We start from the raw sequence: 12,127 nt of genomic DNA, 5'->3' as shown, positions 1-12,127 counted from the left end.
TGTTGTGAAAGTGCTCGATAAATATTCTCTCACTGCAGTGTAATGTCACCTTGTTTGGAACAAAACCTTTACCAGGACACTGCGTGAGAAAGAAAAGCAATGCAATTCATGTATTCTGCCAAGTGCATAACCTCAACATTGTTCCTTGCCTGCAAAAACAAAATAGTGCGGGTACTTGAAATCTGAGATTAAACAAAAAATGCTGGAAATGCTGCTTAACCTGCTGAGTAAGTGCAGCAGCTTTTGTTTTGAATTCACTATTCTTTGCCTGCATCGGTTGCAAATCGTCCAGAAAATAAGAACAACAAAGAACAAAGAAAAGTACAGCACAGGAACAGGCCCTTCGGCCCTCCAAGTCCGTGCCGACCATGCTGCCCGACTAAACTAAAATCTTCTACACGTCCTGGGTCCGTATCCCTCTATTCCCATCCTATTCATGTATTTGTCAAGATGCCCCTTAATGTCACTATCGTCCCTGCTTCCACCACCTCCTCCGGCAGCGTGTTCCAGGCACCCACTACCCTCTGTGTAAAAAAAACTTTCCTCATACATCTCTAAAACTTGCCCCTCGCACCTTAAACCTATCAGTAAGTTTTAAAGTACTGGTGGACAAGGATAAGAGTGGTCCGAGGATGAATGTGCTAAATTGGGGGAAGGCTAATTATAACAATATTAGGTGGGAACTGAAGAACATAGATTGGGGGCGGATGTTTGAGGGCAAATCAACATCTGACATGTGGGAGGCTTTCAAGTGTCAGTTGTGAGGACAGGCATGTTCCTGTGAGGAAGAAAGATAAATACGGCAATTTTCGGGAACCTTGGATGACGAGTGATATTGTAGGCCTCGTCAAAAAGAAAAAGGAGGCATTTGTCAGGGCTAAAAGGCTGGGAACAGACAAAGCCTGTGTGGCATATAAGGAAAGTAGGAAGGAACTTAAGCAAGGAGTCAGGAGGGCTAGAAGGGGTCATGAAAAGTCATTGGCAAATAGGGTTAAGGAAAATCCCAAGGCTTTTTACACGTACATAAAAAGCAAGAGGGTAGCCAGGGAAAGGGTTGGCCCACTGAAGGATAGGCAAGGGAATCTATGTGTGGAGCCAGAGGAAATGGGCGAGGTACTAAATGAATACTTTGCATCAGTATTCACCAAAGAGAAGGAATTGGTAGATGTTGAGTCTGGAGAAGGGGGTGTAGATAGCCTGGGTCACATTGTGATCCAAAAAGACGAGGTGTTGGGTGTCTTAAAAAATATTAAGGTAGATAAGTCCCCAGGGCCTGATGGGATCTACCCCAGAATACTGAAGGAGGCTGGAGAGGAAATTGCTGAGGCCTTGACAGAAAGCTTTGGATCCTCGCTGTCTTCAGGGGATGTCCCGGAGGACTGGAGAATAGCCAATGTTGTTCCTCTGTTTAAGAAGGGTAGCAAGGATAATCCAGGGAACTACAGGCCGGTGAGCCTTACTTCAGTGGTAGGGAAATTACTGGAGAGAATTCTTCAAGACAGGATCTACTCCCATTTGGAAGCAAATGGACGTATTAGTGAGAGGCAGCACGGTTTTGTGAAGGGGAGGTCGTGTCTCACTAACTTGATAGAGTTTTTCGAGGAGGTCACTAAGATGATTGATGCAGGTAGGGCAGTAGATGTTGTCTATATGGACTTCAGTAAGGCCTTTGACAAGGTCCCTCATGGTAGACTAGTACAAAAGGTGAAGTCACACGGGATCAGGGGTGAACTGGCAAGGTGGATACAGAACTGGCTAGGCCATAGAAGGCAGAGGGTAGCAATGGAGGGATGCTTTTCTAATTGGAGGGCTGTGACCAGTGGTGTTCCACAGGGATCAGTGCTGGGACCTTTGCTCTTTGTGGTATATATAAATGATTTGGAGGAAAATGTAACTGGTCTGATTAGTAAGTTTGCAGACGACACAAAGGTTGGTGGAATTGCGGATAGCGATGAGGACTGTCTGAGGATACAGCAGGATTTAGATTGTCTGGAGACTTGGGCGGAGAGATGGCAGATGGAGTTTAATCCGGACAAATGTGAGGTAATGCATTTTGGAAGGGCCAATGCAGGTAGGGAATATACAGTGAATGGTAGAACCCTCAAGAGTATTGAAAGTCAAAGAGATCTAGGAGTACAGGTCCACAGGTCATTGAAAGGGGCAACACAGGTGGAGAAGGTAGTCAAGAAGGCATACGGCATGCTTGCCTTCATTGGCCGGGGCATTGAGTATAAGAATTGGCAAGTCATGTTGCAGCTGTATAGAACCTTAGTTAGGCCACACTTGGAGTATAGTGTTCAATTCTGGTCGCCACACTACCAGAAGGATGTGGAGGCTTTAGAGAGGGCGCAGAAGAGATTTACCAGAATGTTGCCTGGTATGGAGGGCATAAGCTATGAGGAGCGATTGAATAAACTCGGTTTGTTCTCACTGGAACGAAGGAGGTTGAGGGGCGACCTGATAGAGGTATACAAAATTATGAGGGGCATAGACAGAGTGGATAGTCAGAGGCTTTTCCCCAGGGTAGAGGGGTCAATTACTAGGGGGCATAGGTTTAAGGTGAGAGGGGCAAGGTTTAGAGTAGATGTACGAGGCATGTTTTTTACGCAGAGGGTAGTGGGTGCCTGGAACTCACTACCGGAGGAGGTAGTGGAAGCAGGGACGATAGGGACATTCAAGGGGCATCTTGACAAATATATGAATAGGATGGGAATAGAAGGATACGGACCCAGGAAGTGTAGAAGATTGTAGTTTAGTCGGGCAGTATGGTCGGCACGGGCTTGGAGGGCCGAAGGGCCTGTTCCTGTGCTGTACATTTCTTTGTTCTAGTTCTCCCTAGTAATTGACCCCTCTACCCTGGGGAAAAGCCTCTGACTATCCACTCTGTCTATGCCCCTCATCATTTTATAGACCTCTTTCAGGTTGCCCCTCAACCTCCTTCGTTCCAGTGAGAACAAACCGAGTTTATTCAACCACTCCTCATAGCTAATGCCCTCCATACCAGGCAACATTCTGGTAAATTACAAAAACAAATCTTGAATTTAGTTTAAAAAAAACTTGGACACAATTGTGAAATAGTTCCATAACTTAGACATGCAACTTGACCAATGGAGCCCAAAAATAGCTCGTATGTAAGAGTCTTTTGCACTTCCATATCATCAAAATTATGTTAAAATGGAAGCAGCTGCAAATTTTGATACCTTTAAATGAGACAGTCTACCTAGAGTCATCGAGGTTTACAGCACGAAAACAGGCCCTTCGGCCCAACTTGTCCATGCCTCCCAGTTTTTACCACTAAGCTAGTCCCAATTGCCCGCATTTGGCCCATATCCCTCTATACCCATCTTTCGCATATAACTGTCCAAATGCTTTTTAAAAGACAAATTTGTACCTGCCTCTACTACTGCCTCTGGCAGTTCACCACCCTCTGTGTGAAAGAATTGCCCTCTGGACCCTTTTGTATCTCTCCCCTCTCACCTTAAACCCATGCCCTCTAGTTTTAGTCTCCCCTACCTTTGGGAAAAAATGTTGACTATCTATCTTATCTATGCCCCTCATCGTTTTATAGACCTCTATAAGATCATCGCTAAGCCTCCTATGCTCCAGGGAAAAAAGTCCCAGTCTATCCAGCCTCTCCTTATAACTCATTCTAACTCAAACCATCAAGTCCCGGTAGCATCCTCGTAGTGGATGCCATCGGGGGCCAACACTGCTAGGACTCTTGAGGATCTTAAAGTTATTTTTAAATTATAATTTTATTTCCTTTGTTTCCTTTTTATCTCTGCACTAAGGTTTAATCTGGAAGATGCATCTACCCTATTCATCGCAAATCTTTATTTAGACCATATAGATAGAAAATTACACAGAACAATAATGGATGTGCTGCTATGTTTATCTCAGTATTGAAGCAGCTTATCTAGCTTTTTCTCACCCTCCTTCTGTGCTCTAAACAAAATTGCAGACATTCCCATCAATTCTGTCAAAAGCATATGAAACTAGCTCTAGTAGAGTGAGTAAACTATGACGTACAATGTGTATAAGCTGACTTGGCTAAAATCCCAAAATAGTGTTGCTAAAAAAAACCTCTGAAGGTGATTTGTTTTAATTGACTCTCCTGTAGTTTCCAAGAATACGGATGTAGTGGGAATGTGTATGCTGAGAGCGAGTATGAAAGAAGCATGCTGTCTGTGTTTACTCAAGTACTGGAGGACGTTGAGTCTCTCAGCAGAAAGTATCCTCCTGTTTCCTACCTGGTAAGTAGTGTAGATTGCAGCTGGTTCAGTAATAAATGTGCCCATAAAATGCCTTTGTTTTGTGAAAAAATGTTCAGCTCCTCAAATAGTGTAAAATGTTTAATTTCTCCACCAAGCTTTGCTCTTTCCTGAATATGATAACTTGGTGTGGATTACAGTTATGATTCCCCAGGCAGGAAAAACATATTCTCAGCATCTACCCTGTCAAGCTCCTTAAGAATTTGTATGTTTCAATTAAATGACCTCTCATTCATGTAAATTTTAGAGAATGTAGCCATAGCCTCCTGAATCTTTCCTCCCAGGGCAGTTCCCTCAGTCTAACAAACGTTTGTTGCACTGCCACTCTGGCAAATATGTCCTTCTTGGGCAAGGAAACCAAAGCTGACTGCACAGTGCTCCCCAGGTGTCACTTCATCAATGCCTTGTATAATTGTTTTTTTTTAACAAACAATTTTAATGAGGTATTTTTGGCATTACAAACAACCACAGTATGAAAAATAGAGTACAAAGAACGATAGTCATAATGCAGCCGCCGACATCCGTCCCTCCAAGGCCCGCCTATTTAACCCCCATCTTTATGCTACCCTAACCACCCCCACCTCTCCCTGCTGACGATTAATTCTCCGCAAAGAAGTCAATGAATGGTTGCCACCTCTGGGCGAACCCTGACACCGACCCTCTCAAGGCGAACCTGATCTTTTCCAGGCCGAGAAAGCTCACCATGTCGGTTAACCAGACCTCCGGCTTCGGAGGCCTAGAATCCCTCCAAGCCAGTAATATCTGTCGCCGGGCTACCAAGGAGGCAAAGGCCAGAACATCTGCCTCTTTCTCCTGGACACCCGGGTCTTCCAACACCCCAAAAATCGCTACCCCTGAACTCATTTCCGCCCTTGTCTCAAGTAACCCCTAAGTTTTGGCAAGCCCAGAACATGTGGACATGGTTCGCTGGTCCACCCGCACATCTGACACACTTGTCTTCCGCCCCAAAAAATCTGCACATTCGGGCCGCTGTCATGTGCGCCCGGTGCACCACCTTAAATTGGATCAAGCTGAGCCTTGCGCATGTAGCGGTCGCGTTAACACTTGAAGTTAAAAACTCACCACTATTCTTAGAATTCCCCCTATACCAAAAAAAGGGTCGATATTCTAAATGGTGAACAGGAATTCTCACTCCCCGACTCCGATACAGGCTTCAGTGGGTGCTATTCAGGTCAAACTATATTTTCAAGTTATCCCCCCCCCCCGTATAACCCATACATTCACCGAAGAATTTTTTCTACTTACCCCTCAGTAGCATTGATATCCTGGGTCCTGCGTTGCTAAGTAAGTAAAGTAGGCTAATAACCACTGTTTCAGGTTAAAACTTCTAAGTTATTTTATTATTATTTTTTTTTCTTTTTAAAAGATGCAATCACTGTCTTTACAGAAAGGAAAAAGATCTTGCTTCTGGATCCTTCTGGTTGGTTGAAGGGACCTTCAGGCCCAACTTGACAATCAGTCTTTTTAAAATCTGGTCTTCTTTAGATGTATTCACTGATAAGCTCGGTTGCTATGTCCTATCTTTCCCATGTACCGAGCTATGAGAGCTGGCTGGCTCTGCTGGCTGTCCCCTTTCTTCGGGTTTTTATATATTTCCAACAGTTATCTAGTTTTTATGACGTTCTTGTAAAGTAACTCTTGATTCTCTTTGATTGTAAAAAGTATCTTTGATCTAAACATTCTAATCCAACTAAGTATTCATTTTGACATAACCTCATCTCATAGATCTGATTACATTGTGTCCTTTGTGATGTTCAAAATGCTTTGACTTCAAGAGGTGTTACTTTTAATTCCTGTCATTTCTATAATTTTATTTTCCAATTGTGTCCTCAGCTCATAATTTTGACTTTGATTTTGGCTTTAAATTATGTTTCTCGTAGACTGATAGTCTCCAGTTTTCTTTAATTTACCTGGTACTAGCAAATTTTCACACCTAGAATTCTCACCAAATTCAACTGAGCCTCATCCATGCTTTTCCAGATGTTTACTAAGATAGTTACTTTCAATGAAGGTGTGAGCCATTGTTTTTGGCTTCATTCAAAATCCTGTTTGTCTTGTTTGCTAAGCCTGCTTGACCAAGGCTATCTGCATTTTACAATCCTTCCCTGGCAGCTGCTGTTAACCCTTTGTGGGATCTTGCCCTGTATTCTCTCATGTTTCTCTCAGACCAGATATTGCCAGACTTCCATGTTTCAAATGACACATCTTTCCATATTTTCAATAACACCCTGCTCAACCCCTCCGCCCATAGGCCGTCCTCCATCTCACCCCCCAGTTCCTCCTCCCACTTATGCTTCAGCTCCTCTATATGCGTCTCCTCCACCCCCATTAATTGTTTGTAGATGTCCGAGACGCTCCCCTCCCCCACCCAACCCCGAGACACTATCTTGAATCCCTCTTAGTGGCAGGAGTGGGAAGGATGATACCTGCCTGCGCAGAAAGTCCCGCACCTGTAGATATCTGAAGTCATTCACTGCTGGCAGCCCGAACGTCTCCTCCAGCTCCTCAAGCTGGGGAAGCTCTCTTCCAGAAATAGGACCCCCATCTTCTCAATTCCCGCCCTTTGTCATACCCGAAATCCCCCATCTAAGCTCCCCGGAGTAAACCGATGGTTGTCACATATTGGGGACCAAACCGATGCACTCACTGCACCAACGTACCTCCTCCACTGACCCCAGATCCTCAGGACCGCCACCACCACGGGACTGGTGGAATATCTCGCCGGCGGGAACGGCAAAGGTGCCGTTATCAGCGCCCCCAAGCTGGTGCCCCTGCATGAAGCTGCCTCCATCCGCTCCCAAACCTCCCCGTCCCCACCACCCACTTCCTTACCATTGCAATATTGGCAGCCCAGTAATAATTACTAAAATTTGGCAGGGCAAGCCCCCCTCCCCCTGATTCCTCTCGAGCATCACCTTTTTCACCCGTGGGGACTTACCTGCCCAAACAAAGCCCAAAATGATTTTGTTGATCCTCTTAAAAAAGGACCGCGGGATGAAAATCGGGAGGCATTGGAACACAAATAAAAATCTCGGCAATACCGTCATCTTAACCGTCTGCACCCTCCCCGCCAGTGATAGCGGAAGCACATCCCATCTCCGAAACTCGCCCCTCATCTGCTCAACCAACCGGGACAAGTTTAACTTGTGTAACCGGCCCCAGTCGCACGCCACTTGTATCCCCAGATATCTAAAATTGTCCCCCACCAACCTGAACAGTAACTCCCCCAGCCGACCCTCCTGACCTCTTGCCTGGACTACAAACATCTCACTCTTCGTCATATTCAGTTTGTATCCCGAAAACCGGCCAAATTCCCCCAGAATCTCCAGAATCTCCCCCATCCCTGCCCCTGGATCTGCTACATATAGGAGTAGGTCATCCGCGTACAGTGATAACCTATGCTCCACCCCCCCTAACCAGCCCTTTCTAGCCCCTAGAAGCTCTCCGAGCAATTGCCAGCGGCTCTATGGCTAACACAAACAGCAGTGGGGAAAGGGGACATCCCTGTCTTGTCCCCCGGTGCAGCCTAAAATAGTCCGAGGTCGTCCTGTTCGTCCTTACACTGGCTTCCGGGGCCTGGTACAACAACCTGACCCAGTCGATAAAGCCCCTACCAAACCCAAACCGTCCCAGCACCTCCCATAGATAGTCCCACTCTACCCGGTTGAACACCTTCTCCGCATCCATGGCCGCAACTACCTCAACTTCCCTTCTCTCCGGGGGCATCATGATCACATTAAGCAGCCTTCTTATATTGGCCACCAACTGCCTATCCTTGACAAATCCGGTTTGGTCCTCCATAATCACCTCCAGCACACAATCTTCAATCCAGGGGGCCAACACTTTGGCCAGCAGCTTAGCGTCCACATTAAGCAACAAGATCGGCCTATAGGACCCACACAGCTCCGGGTATTAACAAAATGGTGGCCTGTGACATCGTCGGGGGCAGCACCCCTCTATCCCTCGCCTCGTTAAGAACCTTGACCAGGAACCTCAGCCCTAATATCCCCGAACATTTCTTGTAAAATTCCACCGGGAACCCGTCCAGCCCCGGGGCTTTACCCGACTGCATTGCCTTCAAGCCCTCAGTTATTTCTTTGGCCCTAATCGGAGCCCCCAGCTCCCTGCCCACCCTTGGGAAAGTCAGCCCATCCAGAAAGCGTCTCATCTCCTCAGGCCCCTTGGGGGGTTCCGAGCGATACAGTCCGCTGTAAAAGTCCCTGAATGCCCTGTTTAGCCCAGCCGAATCCCCTACCAGGTTCCCATCTCCGTCGACCACCTTATCAATTCCCCTGGCCGCCTCCCTCTTCCTCAACTGCTGTGCCAGCATTCTGCTGGCCTTCTCCCCATGTTCAGACAACGTCCCCCTCGCCTTTCTAAGCTGCTCCACTGCCTTGCCCGTGAACAGCACCCCAAACTGAGCCTGCCGCCTCCGGCGTTGCCTTAACAGTTCCACCCCGGGGTCACCGCATACCTCCTATCTATCCGTAAGATCTCCTTGATCAGTCGGTCCGTCTCTGCCCTATCCTTCCTGTCCCTATGAGCCCAGATTGAGATCAGCTCCCCTCTCACCACTGCCTTCAGCGCCTCCCAGACCACCGCTGCTGAGACTTCTCCCGTGTATTTGACCTGCAGGTAGTTCTGCATACACTTCCTTACTCTCTCGCACACCGCGTCGTCCGCCAACAAGCACACGTCCAATCGCCACTGCGGGCTCTGGAAGCTCTCCTCACTAACCTGCAGTTCCACCCAATGTGGGGCATAATCCGAAATAATGATGGCCTAGTACCCCGCCAGCAAATCCCTACTCAAAATGAAAAATTCAATCCGGGAATACACTTTATGTACATGCGAGTAGAAAGAGAGCTCCTAACCGTCGGCTGCCTAAACCTCCATGGGTCGAACCCTCCCACCTGCTCCATGAACCCTATCAGCTCCATTGCTATCGCTGGCACCCTCCCCGTTTTCTAGCACAACCGGTCCAGGCCGGGGTCGATAACCGTATTAAAATCCCCTCCCATCACCAGCTTGTGCGAGTCCAGATCCGGTATCTTCCCTAGTACACTCTAAATGAATTCAACATCGTCCCAATGCGGCGCATACACGTTAACCAATACCACCTTCCTCCCCTCCAGCTTACCGCTCCCCATGAAATAACGCCCTCCCCCGCCCCCCCGTCCAAGACTATACTAACCGCCTGGAATTGCACCCGCTTATTAATTAAAATCGCCACCCCTCTCGTCTTGGTATCCAGCCCCGAATGGAAGACCTGACTGACCTAACCCTCCCTCAGCCTAACTTGATCCGCTACTTTCAGGTGTGTCTCTTGCAACATCACCACGTCCGCCTTCAGAGCCCTCAGGTGCACGAACACACGGGCCCTCTTGACAGGCCCATTCAACCCTCTAACATTCCAGGTGATCAGCCTGGTTGGGGGGGGCACCCCCCACCCCCCACCGATCAGCCATCCCCCTTCCTGGGCCCGTCCCCCCACCCATGTGCCGCACCTCCATCTGCTCGCCTCCAGGTAGCCCCCACCCCGGACCTCCTCTCCGTCCCTGAACCTAGGACCCTCCCTCGTCAACAGAGTAATTCCCCCCCCCCTCTAGCAACATCACCCTATAACCCAACCCCTGCCCTGTATTGAACCAATACGCGAACCAATACTGTGCTTCTGTAGACTAGTTCACCCAACTAGCCTGGTAACCCTCGCCTCCGGCGCCAAAAAGTTTCCCACCTATTGTTCCCTACTCCCCTCCCACCGCCCATCGAAACCACTTCCCTCATCAAACCAAAACCGAACAATCTCCTAATTACCATAGGAGACAGCCCAAAACAGACAGAGACCCTCACAGCATACCCCTCAATAGTGCAAATTAAAGTAATACAAAATAAAAAGCCCCCACCAACCATCCCCATCAAAACCGTAAAACCCAACAAAAACCGAATAAATTTACTCCCCCCATCTTCACCCAAACTTCAAAAACAGAAAAAAGGCAACAATCTAACCATATCTACATCGTTCACGAAAAGAGAAAGATACTGCCACTTAAGTCTGAAAAGTTCTCAGTTCAGCACCAGACCCTTCATGGCAAAGTCCATCGCCTCTTCGGGCGACTCAAAATAGTGGTGCTGGTCCTCATGTGTGACCCAAAGGCGCGGCCGGGTAGAGGAGCCCGAATTTCACCTTCTTCTTGAACAGGATCTCCTTCACTTGCCTGAAGCCTGCCCTCCTTCTGGCCACCTCCACGCTCAGTTCCTGATAGATGCGCAATATGCTATTGTCCCACTTGCAGCTCCCGGTACGTTTGGCCCACTGGAGAACGCACTCTTTATCTAAAAATCTGTGGAACCGAACCACCATCCCCTTGGGGGGTCCCCCAGCTGTGGCTTCCTCGCCATCGCCCTGTCCACCTCCAACAGTCGGGGAAAAGCCCCCTCCCCCAGAAGCTTCTGGAACATATTTACCACAAAAGCGCCCACATCAGCCCCCTCAGTCCCTTCAGGGAGACCGACAATTCTTAAGTTCTGCCGGCGAGCTCTTCAGGATCCCGACCTCCAGCTCGACCACCATTTGGTGCTCCTCCTGGTCCGCCAGCGCTTTCTCCAACTTCTGGATCGTCCGATCCTGGGCATCCAGCCTGCGTTACAGCCGATCGATCGACTCCTCTATTGGGTCGAGACAATCTCGTTTCTGTCTGGCAAAGCCCTCTTGGATGACCTGCATCAGCTCCTGCATCGATGCCTTGGTTATCTTTCTATTTCTTCCTTTCCGGTCCCTTGGAGTTCTCCATTCCATGCACCACTGTGTGGATCCAGAGCCTAAATGTCCGCACTTTCAAAACCAAAATTTAAAGCCACGAAAAAGTCGGGGGAAAAGGTACAAAATCCCGGCCAGAGCGGGAGCCACCAAGTGTGCGACTTACTCCCTAATAGCCACCACCGGAAGTCTGCCTTGTATAATTGTTGAAAGACATCTTTACTCTTCTGCATCAATTCCTTTGTGACAAAAGTTAACAAACCATTTATCTTTGTAATTGCTTATTGTACCTACATATATATCTTGTGTGATTCAGGTACACGGGCAGTCAGGCCCCTCTAAATGCAAGCCTCTCCGCATTCAAAAATATTCTGCTTTTTATATTTGTCCTGCCAAGCAACTTGGCCTAGTTGTATTCCACCTACTATGTCCTTGACCTCTTGCCCAACCTGCCGATATCCCTCTGCAGCCTCATTGTGTCCACATCACAGATAACTTTCCCACCTAAATTTGTATGAGCTCATGTATGAACAGTACAGTTTGCAGATGACTTGACCAGAGGAGGAACACAGGAAAACCTCAACCAGTCCCTCTCACTGCATCCACGTACAACAGATAGTTGTGCCAATTCAGTAGTGCACAGACTAGCTGGACATTCAGCAATGTCGGTTGTGTTTCTTCAGGTGTCAGTTGCAGCTCAGTAGTAGTAATGTTGCTTCTGAGTTAGTGTGCATGTCCATGCCCCACTGCACAGACATGAGCAGATAGTCCAGGGTGACACCTCAGTGAAGTACTGAAGGAATCTTGCACTGTTACAGGTGCCTTCTTTCAGTTGAGTTTGACCTCTTGGATGAACATTAAAAATTTCATGATACTTTTTTTTCCCAACCGTCTTTCAATCAACACCACTAAACCAGATAACCTGATTATTTGACTCATAGTGCTGTTGTGGGACTTTGGTGTCATGTTTCATTAAAGCAATGAGTACACTTCACAAGTACCTGAGTGACTGTTAAGCTTTTGAGATGTCCTGAGTTCATAAAAGAGTCCTAGGAATGAATGATCTTTCTTTCAC

At 47.6% G+C, this 12,127-nt stretch overlaps 1 protein-coding gene across 1 annotated transcript in view; it reads left to right on the top strand.

Moving 5' to 3' along the window:
* ints7 (integrator complex subunit 7) overlaps window positions 1–12,127 on the top strand; it is a 107,576-nt gene that overhangs the window by 84,001 nt on the left and 11,448 nt on the right. Inside the window, exon 17 of the mRNA XM_072508625.1 lies at window positions 4,121–4,253. Within this exon, the coding sequence (XP_072364726.1) occupies window positions 4,121–4,253 (133 nt within the window). The remainder of the gene's footprint in view (window positions 1–4,120; window positions 4,254–12,127) is intronic.

This window comes from Scyliorhinus torazame, chromosome 1 (genome assembly GCF_047496885.1).
Source record: "Scyliorhinus torazame isolate Kashiwa2021f chromosome 1, sScyTor2.1, whole genome shotgun sequence".
NCBI lineage: Eukaryota > Metazoa > Chordata > Chondrichthyes > Carcharhiniformes > Scyliorhinidae > Scyliorhinus > Scyliorhinus torazame.
This window is presented reverse-complemented; position numbering and strand designations above follow the sequence as displayed.